Source organism: Mesocricetus auratus, unplaced genomic scaffold (assembly GCF_017639785.1).
Source record: "Mesocricetus auratus isolate SY011 unplaced genomic scaffold, BCM_Maur_2.0 Super-Scaffold_15014, whole genome shotgun sequence".
NCBI lineage: Eukaryota > Metazoa > Chordata > Mammalia > Rodentia > Cricetidae > Mesocricetus > Mesocricetus auratus.
Genome location: NW_024429186.1, coordinates 5,843,485 through 5,863,184, shown reverse-complemented (window position 1 = coordinate 5,863,184; position 19,700 = coordinate 5,843,485). Strand labels below are relative to the sequence as shown.

At 41.6% G+C, this 19,700-nt stretch overlaps 2 gene segments (V, D, J or C); one reads left to right on the top strand and one right to left on the bottom strand.

The window, feature by feature from the left end:
- Window positions 1–19,700, bottom strand: part of LOC106021008 — a gene marked incomplete in the record, with an annotated part of 314,407 nt that overhangs the window by 203,046 nt on the left and 91,661 nt on the right.
- On the top strand, window positions 14,584–15,065 carry LOC121139215. The segment is given in 2 exon segments: window positions 14,584–14,629; window positions 14,734–15,065. Coding segments are annotated over 2 exon segments (378 nt in total).

Sequence of the window (19,700 nt, the reverse complement as noted above, 5' to 3'; positions counted from 1 at the left end):
AACTGGCCTTTTGGAGCCTATTTCCAATGGAAGGATACCTTGCTCAGCCTAGACACAGGGGACAGGGCCTCGGTCCTGGCCCAAATGATGTGACAGACTTTGACCTCATGGGAGGCCTTCTCTTCTCTGAGGAGTGGATGGGGGTGAGAGGGGAGAGAATAGGGGAGTCGGAGGCCAGGAGGGAAAGGGAACTCGGATTTGTATGTAAAATAAGATTGTTTTTAATTTTAAAAACTGAGAAGGAAAAAATGGGAAGCATTATTGCAAGAGGAGAGGTATGCTTGCATGATTACACAATGGATGCATTAAAAACGGAGCAACTGAATGAAGGGACAATCAACTTAACTGGGATGGACATACTGTTAGCTATCATTTTGATAACCTTTATTGTAGGTTTTATTATTCTCAGTTTATCTCTATTAAAGTTGGTTGATATGAGTGCCTATATTCAGGACATCGAAAGACATATTAAAGCAGATCATGGAGATATTCAAACCCAGACCGAGGAATTGAAAGAGGACCAATTTTCTTCAGTCCCCTCCAGCTCCTGCTCTGTGCTTGAAGTGTGTCGGGGCTCTGCTCTGGTCTCCAACTCCCGACATCTCCCGCTTCTGTCTCCCTGGGCATGCCCTGCACCTAGAGAGGACACACCCCACTGGAAAGGATCACTCTGAGTGAGGCTACTCCTCAGCCTTCAGTCCCCTCCAGCCCTAGCCCTGTGCTTGAGTCTTTAGCCCTCTCCAGTCTCTACCTATGCTTGACAGTTTCTCAGACCCAGCTGCACCCATCATGAGGCCCATCGGAGTATTAGACCTGCTTAAACCCACTGGAAGAGATCCTTAAACCAAAATGCACCAGGAGAGGAAGAGACCCCATGAGTTCCCACTGAAAGATGGAATGGGAAGACGGCAATGTAGAAACACAGCCAAGAACAAAAGAAGCAGTATTACACTACCAGAGTCTAGGGACTCTACACCAGCAAGACCTGAACATCCCAACACAGATGAAACAGAAAAGAATGACCTTCAAAACAACCTCCTGAAAGTGATAGAGATCTTCAAAGAGATTATTAGAAAATCCCTTGAAGAAATAGAAGAAAAAAACAAACCAAAACATGCAAGAAATCAACAAATCTCTAAAATAAAGCCAAGAAAAAAACCAATCAAACAGATGAAAGAAACAATTCAAACAGTTCAAGACTTGAAACCTGAAATGGAGACAATAAAAAAACATAAACTGAGGTAATGCTGGGAATAGAAAAGCTGAATAAACAGAAACTACAGATGCAAGCAAAACCAAAAGACTATAAGAGATGGAAGTCAGAATCTCATGAACTGACGATAAACTAGAGGAAATAGGTTTGTCGACAAAAGAAAGTCTTAAATCCAACCAATCCTTAACACAAAATATTCAGGAAATATAGGACACCATGAAAAGACCAAACCTAAGAATAATAGGTATAGAAGAAGGCAAAGAAGCCCAGCTCAATGGTGCAGAAAACATATTCAAAAAAATCATAGAAGAAAACTTTCCCAACCTGAAGAAGGAGATGCCTATGAAAGTACAAGAAGCTTACCAAACACCAAATAGACTGGACCAAAAAAAGTCTCCTCGCCACATAATAATCAAAACACCAAATATACAGAATAAACAAAGAATATTAAGACCAGCAAAGCAAAAAGGCCAAATAACATATAAAGGCAAACCCATCAGAATTACACCTGACTTCTCCATGCAAACTATGAAATCCAGAAGGTCCTGGATAGATGTTCTACAAACACTAAGAGACAACAGATCCCAGCCCAGACTACTATTCACAGTAAAACTCTCAATCACTATAGATGGAGAAAACAAGATATTCCATGGAAAAACCAGGTTTACACTACATATATCCACAAATCCAGCCCTACAGAAAGTTCTGGAAGGAAAATTCCAACCCAAGGAAATTAACTATACTCAAAATAACTTGGGCAATAGACAATCGTACTTTACCAGAAGTCAGAAATAAGATAAAAATTCACACACAAAACAACTACAAAAAATGGATTCCAAGCAAACAAGAATCAACAATCAATGGTCATTACCTTACCTATAAAAAGACACAGCCTAATAGAATGGATACAAAGACAGAATCCATCCTTCTGCCGCATACAAAAAACACACCTCAATTTCAAAGTCAGACGCTACCTCAAGGTTAAGGGTTGGGAAAAGATTTTCCAATCAAATGGTTGTAAGAAGCAAGAGGGTGTAGCTATCCTAATGTCTAACAAAATAGGCTTCAAACTAAAATTAATCAAAAGAGATGAAGGTCATTTCATATTCATCATAGGAAAAATCCATCAGGATGAAGTCTCAATTATGAACATCTATGCCCCAAATACAAAGGCATCCATATTCATAAAAGAAACATTTCTACAACTCAAGTCACACATTAAGCCTCACACACTTATTGTGGGAGACTTCAACACCCCACTCTCATCACTGGACAGGTCCACCAGACAGGAACTTAAAAAAGAAACTATGTGTTCCTAACAGAAGTTATGACCCTATTGTGTTTAACATACCTCTATAGAGCATTCCATCCGAACAAAAAAGAATATACCTTCTTCTCAGCACCACATGGAACCTTCTCTAAAATCGACCACATATTTGGCAATAAAGCAAAACTCAACAGATACAAAAAGATTGGGATAACGTACTGTATCTTGTCAGACCACCACGGCTTAAAATTAGAATGCAACTTCAACACAAATTGCAGAAAACCCACAAACTTATGAAAATTGAAAAATGCTCAATTGCATCACCCCTGTGTAAAGGAAGAAATAAAGAAATATATAAAAGACTTGCTAGAATTCAATGAAAATGAAGGCGCAACATACCCAAACCTATGGGATACTCTGAAAGCTGTTCTAAGAGGTAAGTTCATAGCACTAAGTGCCCACATGAAGAAACTGGAAAATTGTCACACTAGAGAAGTAACAGAACATCTGAAATTGCTAGAACAAAAAGAAGCAAACTCACCCAGGAGGAGCAGACAACAGGATATAATCAAGTTGAGAGCTGAAATTATTAAAGTAGAAACAAAGAAAACAATACAAAGAATCAATGAAACAAAGAGTTGGTTCTTTGAGAAAATCAACAAGATAGACAAACCTTTATCCAACCTAGCCAAAAGACAGAGAGAACATGCTAACTAAGAAAATCAGAAATGAAAAGTGGGACATAACAAGAGACACTGGGGAAATTCAAAGAATCATCTGGTCATACTTTGAAAACCTGTACTCCACTAAATTGGAAAATTTAAAGGAAATGGATGATTTTCTGGATAGATATCACTTATCAAAATCAAATCAAGAGAAGATAAACAATTTAAACAGATCTATAACCTCTAAAGAAATAAAAGCAGCCTTAAAAAGTCTTCCAACCAAGAAAAGTCCAGGGCCAGATGGCTTCAGTGCAGAATTCTACCAAAAATTCAAGGAATAGCTAATACCAATACTCTTCAAATTGTTCCACACAATAGAAGCAGTAGGATCACTGCCAAACTCTTTTTATTAGGCTATAATTACCTTAGGGAATTATAGACTAATCTCCCTCATGAATATTGATGCAAAAATACTCAATAAAATACTCACAAATCGAATTCAAGCACCCATCAGAAAAATCATACACCATGATCAAGTAGGCTTCATTACAAGGATACAGGGATGGTTCAACATATGAAAATCCATCAATGTAATCCTCCATACAAACAATCTGAAAAAGAAAAACACATAATCATATCAGTAGATGCTTAAAAAAACCTTTGACAAAATCAACACCCCTTCATGATAAAGGTCTTGGGGATATCATGGATACAAGGAACCTATGTAAAAATAATAAAAAGCAATCTACAACAATATGACAGCCAATATCAAATTAAATAGAGAGACACTCAAAGCCATTCAATTAAGTTCAAAAGCAAGACAAGGCTGGCAATTCTTTCCATATCTCCTCAATATTGTACTTGAAGTGCTAGCTAGAACAATAAGACAACAAAAGGACATCAAAGGGATACAAATTGGAAAGGAAGAAGTCAAACTTTCACTATTTGCAAATGATACCATGATAGTCTATGTAAGTGACTCAAAGAATTCTGTCAGGGAACTCCTACAGCTGATAAACACCTTCAGCAAAGTGGAAGGACACAAAATTAACAAAAAAAACCAAAACAGTAGCCCCACTATATATAGACAATAAAGGGGATGAGAAAGAAATCATAGAAACATCACCCTTTACAATAGCCATAAACAACATAAAATATCTTGGGGTAACTCTAACCAAACAGGTGAAAGACCTGTATAACAAGAATTTTGAGTCTTTAAAGAGAGAAATTAAAGAAGATACCAGAAAATGGAAAGATCTCCCATGCCCTTGTATAGGTAGGATCAACGTAGTAAAAACGGCAATCTTAGCAAAAGCAATCTACAGATTCAATGCAATCCCTATCAAAATATCAGCACAATTTCCACAAACCTTGAAAGGACAATTCTCAACTGCATATGGAAAAAACAAAAGACCCAGGATAGCCAAAACAATCCTGTACAATAAAGGAACTTCTGAAGGTATCACCATCCCTGACTTGAAGCTCTACTATAGAGCTATAGTCCTGAAAAAATCTTGGTATTGGTACAAAACAGACAGACAGACCAATGCAATCAAAGTGAAGACCTTGATATCAACCCACACACCTTTGAACACCTGATCTTTGACAAAGAAGCCAAAATTATACAGTGGATAAAAGAAAGCATCTTCAACAAATGATGCTGGAGTAACTGGATGCTGCCATGTAAAAGACAGCAGATAGACCCATACCTATCACCATGCACAAAGCTTAAGTCCAAAGACCTCAACATCAATCCAGTCACACCAAACCTTAGAAGAGAAAGTGTGAAGTACCATTGAATGAATTGGTACAGGAGGCTGCCTCCTAAACATAACACCAGTAGCAGAGACCCTGAGATTGACAGTTACTAGATGGGACCTCCTGAAACTGAGAAGCTTCTGCAAGGCAAAGTACACAGTCAACAAGACAAAACGACAGGCCACAGAATGGGAAAAATATTCACCAACCCCACATTTGACAGAGGGCTGATTTCCAAAATTTACAAAGAACTCAAGAAGCAAGTCTCCAAAACACCAAAGGATCCAATTAAAAAATAGGGGTACAGAACTAAATAAAGAATACTCAGTAGAGGAGTCTAAATGGCTTGAGAAAGTGCTCAACATCCTTAGCCATCAGGGAAATGCAAATCAAAACAACTCTGAGATACCATCTCATTCCCATCAGAATGGCTAAAATCAAAACCACTAATGACAATTTATGCTAGAGAGGATGTGGAGAGAGGGGAACACTCCTCCACTGCTGGTGGGGGTGCCAACTTGTGCAGTCACTGTGGAGATCAGTACGGAGATTCCTCAGGAAAATGGAAATCAGCCTACCACAAGATCCAGCAATTAAACTCTTAGGCACATACCCAAAAGATGCACACTCATTCAATAAGGACATCTACTCAACTATGTTCATAGCAGCATTATTTGTAATAGCCAGTACCTAGAAGCAACCTAGATGCTTCAATCTTTACTATAGAGCTATAGTCGTGAAAGAAGCTTGGTATTGGCACAAAACAGACAGACAGACCAATGCAATAGTGGATAGAGAAAGATATGGTACATATATACAATGGAGTACTACGCAGCAGAAAAATGGAATCTTTAAATTTGCAGGCAAATGGATGGCATTAGATGAAACCATCTTGAGTGAGGTAACCCAGTCACAAAAAGACAAACATGGTATTTATTCGCTCACTCATATATGGATTTTAAACATGGAACAGGGTATTGCAAGCCTACAATCCCACTGCCAGAGAGTCTGGGAAACAGGGAAGATCCTAAAAGAGATATGCATGGTAACACGGAGAAGGGTTATGGCAGAAGATCTCCTAATTGGATTGGGAGCAGTGGGGAGAGGAGAGGAGAGGAGGAAGGGAGAAAAAAAGGAGGAGAGGAGGGGAGAGGAGAACATGGAGACCAGGAAGGTTGAGCCAGGGCAAGAATAGAGGAGTGAAGCATGAGAGATACCACAGTAGAGGGAGTCATTATATAAGTTGGAGGAAAGATCTAGTGAGATCTTCACAGACTTACAAAACTGACCCCAACTGGCATTACGTCTGCCATAAATGCCCTCCACTGATAATGAGATTGATGACTACCTTATATGCCATCCTAGAACCCTCATCCAGTGGCTGATGGAAGCGGAGGCAGATACCCACAGCTAAAAACTGAACTGAACTGCTAGAACCCAGGTGCAAAAGGTGATGAGCAAAGGAATCAAGACCAGGCTGGCAAAACCCACAGAGGCAGCTGACCAAAACAAGGTGGAACTCATGAACCCCAGACTAATGACTGAGAGACCAGCATGGGACTGATTCAGGCACTCTTGCCCGCACAACCTGAGTGTCAGAGATGAGGCCTTAGCAATGCATGGGACCTTGGAGAGTAGAGCAGTATTTATTCCTGGCATACAGATGGATTCTGGGAACCCATACCATATGGAGGGATGCTCTCTCAGCCTGGACACATGAGGAAGAACCTGGGCCCTTCCTGAGATGATGTAACAGACTCTGAGAACCCCTCATGGAAGCCCTTGCCCTCCCTGGGGTGCAGAGCGGTGATGGAGTGGGGGCAAAGGGTTGGGAGGATTTGGGGATCAGAGAGAAGGGGAGGGAACTGAGAGTGACATGTGTAAAAAGTTAAATAAAAAATATGGAAAAGGAAAAAAAAGAATGGAGTTTTTTTACACTTTTTATTAATTTATTTTTTACTTCCAATCCCAGTTCCCCCTCCCTACTCTCTTTCCTCTCCCCCCATTCCCTCCTCCTCCCATCTGTTCCACGGAGAGGATGGAAGCAGATGCAGAAATCCACAACTAACCAAAGGAATGGTTTTAATTGATTTAAAATTTCCCAAGCCTTCTCACATAACTTACAGCCACCATGTTTCAGAATTGCAAACAACTGTGGAAAATTGTGCTGAGTTTGGCCTATGTACAGCTCCAAACAGCAGGGACACTCAAATGGGTAACTTAGATGCATCAGGGTGAAGTAATGTTGAGTTCAAAAGCAAACTATCTAAGATTTTCACCGAATGTGACACCGTGAAAGGTTACGGAAGGGTTCCTGAACAGGGAGATGAAATCATCAATTACAGTATTAACCTGAGGCATGACCTGCCCCAGCTCATCAGGGAGATGGTTGTAGTTAATGCTAACTCCTAACATAGGCATTACATCTATGCTAACCCCTTCCCCGGGAGCTGATGGACCCAGTTCCAGTAGTAATAGCTAGATGTGATGGAGAATTCATGGACAGTACAGGTGACAGTCAGGGTCTCTGAGGACTTTCCCATGCCTGGCACAGACTCCTGAAGCAGGAAGACATCCCTGCCCTCACCAGAGAACTCAGACTCGTGTAAGCAGAGAGCTTTGAGCTTCCACAACAAAGAGGAAATTCTGAATCTAGAGCTTGAGAAGTGAGAACTGGAAGGAGAGTGGAGCAGGATACGCTGTGCATCTGTTAGAACTTCTCCAAGAGAGGATGAGAATTAAATCACCAAATATTTCATTTGCATGCATTCTGTCCTCTTCAAATACTCATGGAGGGACCGCCAGACTGCCCCTGGTCCTTCCCAATGATGCATAGGTTCTCTCGAGCTTCGGTGGTATTAAATAGGGATAGGAGGAAGGGCAGTTTCAGAGGGATGCTGGAAGATGGTTAAGGGCCCATGTCACACTCCACAGCACAGACCCATCTTCCTTCAAGTCCCTTCTCCTTCACCTGGCCACAGCACAACCACTCCTCACCTGCTCAGACTCTGGGTCTTACACCCTCATAGCTGTTTTCAGCCCTCCTCTCTCTTGCTGGCTCTGCTTCCTGTCCTGTGTGATTTTGAGGACTTGTTAAATTTTCTCTTTGCTCTTCAGGAGGTCCATGAGTGCCCTGTAGTCTAAGGCATCCTGAGATCCTAGTTCCACCTTCAGCAGAACCATAAAATGGAACCATATGAAGCCACTTGGGTGAGAAATGTGCACTCTGTGTTTAATTTTCTATTCCCCAGAGGACAGTGTGCACTCTTCTACAGAACCTCAACTTCCTCTCTGTCCATCCATGTGTGAGTACTAGAGTTAAATTCACCGCAGAGCCTCAATTTGGAAATCAATTACTGAAGCCACACACACAGAATTAAAATCTATGACATCCAGTGTTGTCCATTACTGCTAGGCTTGTTCCCCTGACCAGCAGCTGAGATGGGCTGGATGCAGCATGGAGCAGCAGAGCCAGGATGATGACAAATGGTGATGAGGTGAAGTTCACTCAGGCTGTTGTGACGAACACATGCTTGGTACTGTAAACCAGGTCAAGAACAGAATCTGTGGCTGGGGGAACCATTCTTTTTCTACAAAGATAGAATGTCAAGCTGCTTTCTAAATAGCCTCAGATTAGTGTAGCTCTCAGTGCGTACCAGAGAGGCTTTTCTTGGCAATAGATAGTATTTAATATGGAAACTAATATTTGGTCAGACTGTAGTGAATAAATAATCACAGAGTGCTGACACCCAAATATGGCGCCTGTACTATACCTCCTCTCTCAGGTCTCAGGTAGTGATGTAGAAGAAAGGGCTCCTAAAAAGGACAGGAACCCAAGTTAGGGAGCAGTGTGGCAAAACAGTACATACAGCATCACAGCACTGTTGCACTCATGAGCTCATAGCGTCTGTATTCGCTTGCAGAAGACTTGCAGGTGTCAACCCGATCAACATCCCAGCTTTGATGGGAAAGGTCCTCTGAAGCTCTGCGTGATGGAGAGTCAGTCTTCCTGAGAGAAAGAAATGTGATCCTTGGTAGGTTTTCAGCACTCCAGAAATGGCTCTGAACTTGTGTACACAAGGACAGTACCAAATGTGCCCAGTGGGCTACGGAAAGAGGTTGGGAAGCAGTTGTGGCAGGGCCTTGTCTGGTGAGAACTCTAAGGATCTGAGAGAGAGGATATGGTCAAGATATGCTGTATATATGTTAGGTCTCCTCCAAGAGAGGCTGAAACAAGCATATTCTGGGAATCTAAATGTCTCTGATTGTGATTCTGTCTTTAAATTGAGAGATAAGGCCTTGTTGTTTTTTTCCACAAGGTCTGCACAGATCTCAGGAATGACTACTTATCTAAGAAGTACCTGTTCATGAATATGCAAATCATGTGAGTCTATGGTGGTAAATACAGGAATGTAGACACCAACAACAACATATGACCAGGGTCCTCTCCACAGTCACTGAGCACACAGGTCCTCACCATGGAGCTGGATCATGCTGTTTCTGGTGGCAGCAGCTACAGGTAATGGGCTCAAAGTTCCAGACTTAAGGAGGAGCCATGCACTCAGGTGACAGTGACACCCACTCTGCCTTTCTATTCACAGATGTCCACTCCCAGGTCCAGCTGCAGCAGTCTGGGGGCAGAGCTGGTGAAACCTGGGTCCTCAGTGAAGCTGTCCTGCAAGGCTTTGGGCTTCACCCTCACTGACTACTATATAAACTGGATGCAGCAGCAGCCTGGACAGGGCCTCAAGTGGATTGGATGGATTTATGGTGATACTAAGTAAAATTAGAATTTCCAGGGCAAGGCCACCCTGACTGCAGACAAATCCTCCAGCACAGCCTACATGGAACTCAGCAGCCTGACATCTGAGGACTGTGTGGTCTATTACTGTTGGACATATTACTGTGTTGCAACCACATCCTGGGTGTATCAGAAACCCGAGAAGAGCAGGAAGCTGCCCTGGGACTGAGATGACAAGGAAGATTTGCCTGGGGACTTACTCAGAGATATTAAATCTGAGTGTCCCTTTGTCACTTTACACAATCTTACCAACTGTTGGTCACCTTTGTTCTACAGAGTGTTGGATTTTGCTCTGGTAGAGTACTGTAGACACTGTCCTTCATTTGTGCTGTCTCTCAGTTCAGTTCGTCATTAGTGGTCACTGCTACAGCGAGATCCAACAGCACCTCATTACGGATCTGTAAAGCAACTGAGGCACAGCTCACCATTTGTCCTTAGAATACCTAATCAACATAACAGTACATACATATAGCAATTCTTTCACTATTTAGGATAAAACCTTTAGCTTTCTGCATGCCATACTATACTGCTGAGCTATGGCCTCAGCCACATTCAGTTAAGTCAATTTGATGTATGTGCTAATTATTCAGTGAACCTTATACAACATTCCTTACATTGTCAAATTTTAGGCTTTTCATGTCTTATCTTCCCATGAGTTGGTATAATTATTTCTGGTGAGACAGCAGAGGAGTTTATATACAGAAAGCCTAATAAAGTAAGGCTGCAAAGTTATAGCATTATTTATAATATGAATTCACACTCAGTGATGTTTCTCTTTTCTACCTTTCTTCCTTCTTCTCTTTATTGAGACAAAGTTCATATAGACAAAGCAAGACCTGGGCACATGAGTCTCCTGCTCCTCAATCTTCACTTTCTGTGCAGTGCTGGGAATGAAACCTCAGCTTCAGGCATGCAAATTTTTTCTCTACTAACAGCCAAACCTTCAGGACAATAAGTGATACTTTAATGCTGTAAATGCTACTTTGGTCCTGATTTCATCTCAGGATTAAATATCTCCTGTGAAGTTCTGACCCCTGAGCTCATGATACAGCAGGTAGACACTCAAATATTACAGTGCAGGACATAATGAGAGGACTTCACTGTGAACCCCTACACTAACCTCCCTGCAGGAGTGCTGTGAACCAGCAGGGGGTGCACAGCACACACAAATATCAGGGTCAGGGTGGGAATAGGTGCCGATATAATGGCGTCCCACTTTTAGCCCAGTTAATGGCCTGATATTCCTGACAGTAAGGTAGTTAGGCACGGGCCTCATGGCTAATTCCCATGTTCCAAACCAAGTATCCTTTCCTTTTCTTGACCATAGCAAGGTTTTTCCTAATTACCACTGCTTGGTTGGCATAGAATCATCATGTCTCTCCTAAGGTCATGCAATGTCCCTGCTTCATAAAAGAGGGTGCAGTCTCATTCCACTCTGCAGAGCTTCCTTTGTGAAGCAGTCAGCTTTGCTCTTCAATCTGGAAAGACATTTCTCTACAAGACCTGAGTCTTAGTCTATCTGGGCACTGAGTTCTTTAATGCTGTGTTTCCCAGCAAGGAGGTGGCTATGGCAGTTCAACTGGTTACACCAGTCCCTAAAATTATCAGGGCTAGAATTGGGGCCCACTTGAACTTTGTTGACACTGAGTGAAAGTTAATATGATCACTTACCTCTTCTCCATCATGGATTCATACCTCAAGGATGACATAGAGAGGGAAGAGTGACAATATGAGCAAAGGGTCAAGATCATGTTGGGAAAGCCCACAGAGAAGCCTGACCCAAGTAAGGGGGACCTCAAGGACTCCAGACTGACAGCTGGGGAACCTGCATGAAACTGAACTAGACTCCCTGAAGGTGGGTGTCCATCTGGGGACTTCGGAAGTTTGTGGGTCTGCTGGCAGTGGAACCAGTATCCCTGGTGAATGAACAGGCTTTTTGGAGCCCATTCCCCATGGAGGGATACCTCTCTCAGGCTAGATATAGATGAAGGGCCTTGGTCCTGCCCCAAATGATGTGACAGACTTTGATGATCTCTTATGGAAGGCCTCGCCCTCTTTGGATAATGGATTGAGGGTTCGATGGGGAGGTGGTGGGGGGAGTGGGAGGGTGGAAGGGAGAGTGAACTCTGATTGGTATGTAAAATAAGATTGTTTTCAAAGTAAAGACAGAATAAAAAAGAACCATATCTAGAAAACATACTAAAATTCTTTGCCCCTGAAACCTATTGAGCCAGGTGCCCACGGTTCAAATCTTCCATGCTCCTTTGAGTATGACCCGTTAAGCCGTGCTTATATCATTCCATAGCTTTTCTAACTCAAACCACCAAAGTCCAAAGGCCTCCAAATGAAAACATGGTCAGGCCTATCACAGTAACACCTCAGTCACCAGCACCAACTTCTGTCTTAGTTTGGGTTTTTATTGCTGTGAGGGACTCTATAACCATGTCAGCACTTACAGCAAATATTTAATTAGAAAACCTTGCTTTCAGGTCAGAGGTTCAGTCCATTATTGTCATGGCTTGAAGCAAGGCAGCATGCAGGCAGACATGGCAATACATAAGGTGCTTAAAGTTCCTACTTCTTGATGCACAGGCAACAGGAACTGGCCTGAGACACTGGGTGTGGCTTGAACATATATGGGACCTCACAGCCCACCCTCACAGTGACACACTGCCTCCAAAAAGGCCATACCCACTCCATCAAGGCCACACCTCCTAATAATGACACTCTCTATGAGCTTATGGGGTCAATAGCACTCAAACTACCACAGGCCCCATTCAGCAGACAGATTCTGCAGTGACATATTAGAAGCTGAATCCCAGACTAAGTCAGCCCTGACTCAATAGGAACGCTGTTCAGTAGGTGGCGCTCACAACACACATTAAGCAGAGACTAGAAAAACAGGTGCAGACAGCCTCCAGCAAGAGAGATTCATGACTCCATCAGGATATCCTCCCCTCACTTATGCACATGAAACCCTGTTAACCAAATTTTTGCATCGTTTCCCTTGAAGGAACCAGAACAGAAATGATTACAGATGACTAGGGTTTTTTCTTTTCCTTGAACCCAAGTCACTCACTTGAGAATGCCATAATCCACTGCCTATGTATTAACCACAACTGCAATTCCTTGCACAGTGCAGTAAGTTCCACAGGTTTAAAATTGGGAAGCTGCAATCTTTAGTTAAGGAGGGGTGGGCAGAGATATATCAACCATCTTAATATTGAAATTTAACCCACAACTACCTTGGATGTTGCATATTCTCAGGTTGTCTGGAGACCGGTAGAAAATGGATACTATGCTGAAAGACACAGAATGTGGGGACTTAAGTGTCAGTCCTGATCACATCTCCCCAATACAAGCTGGGATCATCAGGGTGTGTTCAGCACTTACAGAGAACAAGAGTAACCTAAGAGCAAGTGCAGATACACTTAAGAGTTCCTCTCTGGTGTGGGGACTGGATCCTTTTCAGGTTTTCCTGTCTGTAAGACCCACTTTGTCATTGTACATAAAGGATTCTGATTTGTTTGGTTGTGATTTTTGTTTTAAAATGACAATTCACTACAGGACCAAATGAGCACAAACTAACCTAGTCTCACCTATTACAGCAGAAATGTATCTTTGATGTTCACTGGGATCATATGGGAAGAAATACAGAGATACTGAACAGAATATTCTCTCAAGACACTCAGGGAAGAGCCTCAATTGGATTTTCTGATTAGTAAAGTGGTTGTTATTGTTATAGTACAGGGTAGAGGACAAAGAACAAAAGGAAGGGGTCCAGGGACAGGTAATCCTTACAGGGTCTAACACCCAATTTACTCCCTGAGGACTTTATATAAGAGAATTTATAAGAGTTGTCAACCAATAGTCCATTTATTAATTCATGTTCACATCTACACCTTCTTATTTTTAACCAGAAAATAGAACTTCTGTCCTCTTGACTGTACACGAACATCAGCCCCTGGGAGCTCAGCTGTTGCTCAGGTCCTGTCTCTGTGAGGCCCTGGACAAACAATGTTTACATACAAACTGCCCATTGCCTGGGATTCTTAGCCTCTCAGAACCCAGAGACAAAATATTTCTCCTGTGTGTGGTAAGTACCAAGAGTGGGACAGCTCGTCATGGCGATTCTGTTGACCACATTTTAAGAACCTCCATTCTAAACCTACTAAGATCTGGGCTAATTTACATTCCTTCCTACAAGCAACACATGATCGTTCCAAGTCATCCAAGTCCTCAACAGCCCTTTCCATCAGTCCGTTGTGTGATAACCATATAAAATCTGAGATGACTTATGTCTTAGTTAGGGTTTCTATTGCTATAAGGAGACACCATGATGGTGGCCACACTCATAAAGGAACATCATTTAATTGCATGTGCTTAGCAGAACCCTGAAATTCAGGCATGTCTCATGATCTCACTACAGAGAGGGAGTTTCAAGTCTGAGGAAGCAGCTACACTCATACCTGGAGCAGACTCAGGGTCCTTCAGTGGTGAGTCCCACACAATACAGTTAACACTTAACGTAATGAGAATTAGAAAGCAAAGTTACTATTATTGATAAACCAAGACATGAAAAGTGGATTTGAAATGAATATCAAAACATGCCTCCTGTTTGGAAATATTAATAAGGAAGTCAATGACCACTGGAAAATAATGTAATGCCAATTTTTCCTACATTAATATTATAACCTCCAGCACATTGACAAATAACCCAGAACCTGCCATCTCCAGGCTCCAGTACAGAACTTGCTGTATGGCAGGAAGACATGCAAATGGGCCCTCTCTCTGCTCATGAAAAGCAGCCCAGCCCTGACCTTGCAGCTCAGACAGAGGAGCTCAGCTATGGATCTCAGTACTTCTCTCAACAATGGGCATGGAGTTGGGCCTGAGCAGGATTTTCCTTGTTGCTCTTTTAAAAGGTAATTTATGGGGAACAGTAGATGCTGAGTGTATGACTGAACATTAACATGAAGGACAATTGATATATCTGATGATTTCTTGACCAGGGTTTTTATGTTTGCAGATGTCCAGTGTGAGGTGCAGCTGGTGGAGTCTGGGGGTGGCCTGGTAAATTCTGGGGGTTCCCTGAAACTCTCCTCTGCAGCCTCTGGATTCACCTTCAGTGATTACTGGATGATCTGGGTCTGCCAGGCACCCTGCCAGGAGCTAGAATGGGTTGGAATAATTAAATATGATGTCAGTACCATACACCATGCATCGTCCGTGAAGGGCCGATTCACCATCTCCAGAGACAATGCCAAGAACACCTTGTGCCTGCAAATGAACAGTGTAGAATCTGAGGGCACCACCACTTACTACTGTACTACAGACACAGTGTGGGGAATCTCAGTGTGAACCCAGACATAAACTTCACTGTGAGGGCGCCCATGGCCACCAGGGGGCACACAGCACACACAGAACACACATCTATCCCAAAGACTATAAAAGACATAATTGAGCAAACTTCTCAACACCTTAGGTTCCTTTCATCTTACATTTCCCAGAAAGTCTCTCTAAATATTTGTGCTATAGGTGACTGTTGGTTTACTTCCTTCTACAGGACATAAATATGGGATTACACAACTAGAAAGGTATTGAACATATGCATCTCATCATAAGCTAATGTTCATGAGATGTGAGATGCACTCACCTAGAAAATCTCTCTCACATATTTGCCATTTTATTTAAATCTAACAGGGATCACATTGGATCTTTGGGTTGTAAATTTAGCACTGACAGAGCCAGCTCATTTCTCTAACAGCCGCAGAAATTCCATCTCTGTTCTCTGAGGAGTTCTGCTCCGTGTGCAAAAAACTGAGAACGTCTGTCTTAGTAACTTTTCTATAGCTGTGGTAAAACACCATGACCCACTATGACAAAGGAAACAGGTAAAGAAAGAAAGAACTTAGTTGGGACTATGATTTCCAACATTAGTGTTCAATATTTGCAAACCAAAGGCTTAATGGGTGGAGCAGTTGTTGATGACCCATAGCTTGATCCACAAGTAGGCAGCAGAGAGGCTCACTGAAAATGCCAAGAGATATTAGAACCTCTAAACCTTCCCCCATTGACTCACATTCTCCAACAAGACCACACCTATGAGTACTTCCGAGACAGTGCCTGTATCTGAGGACCAAGTTTTCAAATATATGAGCCATTGGGGAAACTTCTAATTCAAACTACCACTGCCCCAATCACTGAAAGGAATTCATTGCCAGTTAGTAATGTACAAGGAACATGGAGGTTGGAGAAGGTGGTATCAGTTCTCTCAGGGACAGCATGAAATGACACCTTCCAATACCTGAGTTCAGGAAGGTTGGGCAGACCTCATCCTGTCCATGGAAAGTGGTTTTACACCAGATGTGATGTTCCACATTTTATGCTAGAAAGTTCAACAAGAATCTACTTAAGAAAAACAGGAAGGTTCTATTTTATGATGAGGTCATATCTCAGGGACAAGAAAGGCTCTGCAGTTGGCAGCAGAGGTCAGTCAGCTGCCACAACGTTCTGCTTCGTACTTGCTGTGTTGAAGAAGAGCAACATTAAATCCAAAACTTGATGGCTTTCAGAGAGGGAGAGACTTTGGCATGCTCATTCCTAACTGGGATGTCTTTGTTACAACCCTCCCCCCTCAGTGCTCAGGAAAGTATGAAGAGTGGGTGGAATGATTGCAAGAACCAAATTTTATGGGCAGCATCAAGGAAACTGTTTCTAGGACACCATATAGCAGATGCACATAAGAACTTACAGAGACTGTGAACAAGACATAGAGAAGCTCAAGCCTGTTGTACAAATAAACTTGTATGAAGATCAGAGGATGGAGCTTGCCACTAGCTAACCGTAGAGTTCTGGAGGAATGTACAGACAGACAGGAAGTGAGATGGCTGGACAGAGACAGGATATAAGTGGGAATAAACAGGAACTTGCTTCTTTTCTGCTGGGAAGCCAATGAGGTAAAGGGGGCTTTGGCTTGCTCCTTCTCTCTGATCTCTCAGCATTTCCCTCCTTAATTGACTCTATGTTTCTTTTACTGTTTAGACCAATGAAGAACCCCATTGACTTGAGCCAGACAAAAATCCAAACATGGAGCAGTGGCAGTGCACACTAAGTCCCACTCTTAGCAATGAAGCCATTCACAATTGATAACTTCTGGGAGGAAGTCAGTTTTCCACAGTACAATGACACAGGTTACTTCAACCACACTTCAGAGGAGTAGCTTGAGAACAAAACAGGGACTCCACGGATTTTTTTTGCATTTGTGGTTTGTTTTTTTTTTCTTTTTCTTTTTTAAATTTTCTTTTGTTTTTTTTTTGAGACAGGGTTTCCCTATATTGTTTTGGAGGCTGTCCTGGAACTCACTCTGTAAACCAGGCAGGCCTCGAACTCTGCCTCCGAAGTGCTGGGATTAAAGGCATGTGCCACCACCGCCTGGCTTTTTATTTTTCTTTTTAAAAGAGAGAAAAAAACGTGACAGTAGGTGGGTAGGGAGATGGTGATGAATCTGTGAGACACTGAGGATGGAGAAAACATTTTAGAAGATTAAATTTGAAAATTAGAAAAGCATGTGTGTAAACACCAATGCAATGGATCCAGGAATTATATTTTTGTGTCCTATTCATGTACAATCATGACTACGTAGAGTAGACATCAACAATGAATTTATACACTGTCATCAGTGTTTGAACTTTGGTTTTTAAAAGTCATAGGTTGTTAAATCACAAATTTCTGTATCAATGACTTATTATCCCAAATTTAATTTATGAGTATGGTATGGAAACACAAGACTGGGCAATTCACTTGCTGTCTCATTCTTTCTGGTTCATATACTGAGCATACATCATTAAACAGTTTTGGAATGTAAATTCCCTCTGTGTAGTCTGAATGTGTGCTCTTACACTGTCACCTCCCGTGACAATGTCAGCCCCTGGGAATCAGAACAATGCTCCCCATGCCAGGATTTCCACCTTTACATTTCTCATGTAACTCAGGTTGGGTAGCGTTTGTCTTCATGTCCCTGGATCATCTCATGTGGTGTAACTTACTCAGGTTCATTCCATTTTACACATAGGACAGAGTGATCTTCATCTCAAGACAACATCACAGTGTTCTCATAGATTCTTTTTGCTGTTCTTTGTCAATGACTTCTTGCTGAAATACTGTGATTAATATTTTCTTTGTTGAGTAGAGTTTTTTCCTTGCCTGCCGATTTGGTTTTCCCCACTAGCTGCCTAGGCTTTGTCGTGTTGCGGTCCCCAAATAACACACAGGATGCTATATTAATTATGAAGCTGTCGACCATTCGCTTGGTTTCTTACTTGGTATCTCTGACTTAAGCATTTACCCCATAATTGTTAATCTAAGTATTCCTCTTACTGGAGAAAGGGTCCTGACCTCTTATTCCTATGGCAGCTGCATTGTGACTCCCTGTGTCTCTCTTTCCCAGAATCCTCCTTGACTCCCAGTCCCACCTATCTTGCTTCCCTCTTGGCTAACAATGCTTAATTGACATATACACAGGACTTCTCCATCATCTCGTCTTTTCTGTCTAAATAAAAAGAAAGGTTTTAACTTTAACATAGTCAAATTATGTATAACAACAGTTATCAAGTAAGAATACAGTTATAATATTTTGTTCATTAACATTTAGTAAGATTTAAAGAAAGTATCATCTATCCTATCTTTGTGAGTCTAAAGTCTTATATGCAATTTATCTTTTATCATAACTAGGAAAACTATGATTATAACTATGTGTCTTCAAATCCATCAAAGACCACAGAAGGATAATATATAAACACTAGAATTGACAGAGACATCGAGCTACCTGGACACCCGAAGTTCCTCTGTAACATTGGGGCATCCATCTTCAGCCCATAGGCCACAGTGTGCCTGGAAGATTTCTCAGCAAAGCAGGAAATTTCAAACTGTACATTAGAATTGGAAGTCTGTCAGTCATTTTCTGTGTCCTACAAAAAGTCTGGTAGACTCTTCCATGAATCAGGAACCATGAAGGACTGTTTGAGTTCAGCATTTCCTATGGGTCCTGCTTATCTAGATTATACAGCAACAGTCAAACAGTCTAGGCAAGAGCAGTTTCTTGCTCAAATGGCTAATCTTGCCATGTTGAAAGCAAACTCCATAACAAGTTTCTTGGATGCCCATCTTTCTCTCAGATGTAATTGAATGTAATTGATGATGCCAGGAGTAGACATTTCTCATTGTCAAGAAAAACCATTTTAAATGCCATTTTCTGAAGGTCTTTGAAAGGTTTGAAGACTATCCATCTCAAATATATCTCTGTATATCTAGAAAACCTAACTAACCTAACTATGATTTCTGACTATTATAAGTAACTATCTATAGTCTGTATTTTATTATGCACTATGTTTTAAAAGATCGGTATAAGCACAATACTTAAACAAGAGGAGAAATACACATATCACAAAATTGACCTTGAATTTGTATCAATAAATGAAAAACTATACCCATACCAAGTATTAATTTCCATACCATAATACCCCTTTTACCATTAAAAAGAGATTGGTTGTGGTCATTAACTAATTATAAGCAACCCCATTTAAATGCAAACAAAGATTTATAAACAATATGGGAATTTGGACGTTGCTCATTCCAAATTGCTTCCTTCTGGATGGGGGCACTGTTCATACCATGGGGATCATGACAAAGCTCAGAAATCTGTATAAGTCCTTATTTTCAGGGTCTGTAAGGCTGCATTATCTTAGCTGTCTTGATTGTTGGAACACCTGGCCCACTGCTTCTGGGGGTCTAGGTTCATCAAAACACAGAAGCCTGGAAGGAATCCATAGCTTTCCATTTTCTGTGGAAACATAAATAAAATATCTTTTCCAAAGTAACATATCCTTATACTTAAATTTTGAAGTCAAGGCATTTTCAAAAGATATAAGTTGAATTAATTCAGCAGCATTTATAATCAAGTGTACCTGAGCAGTTGTTCCTTCTTTAGCAATAAAA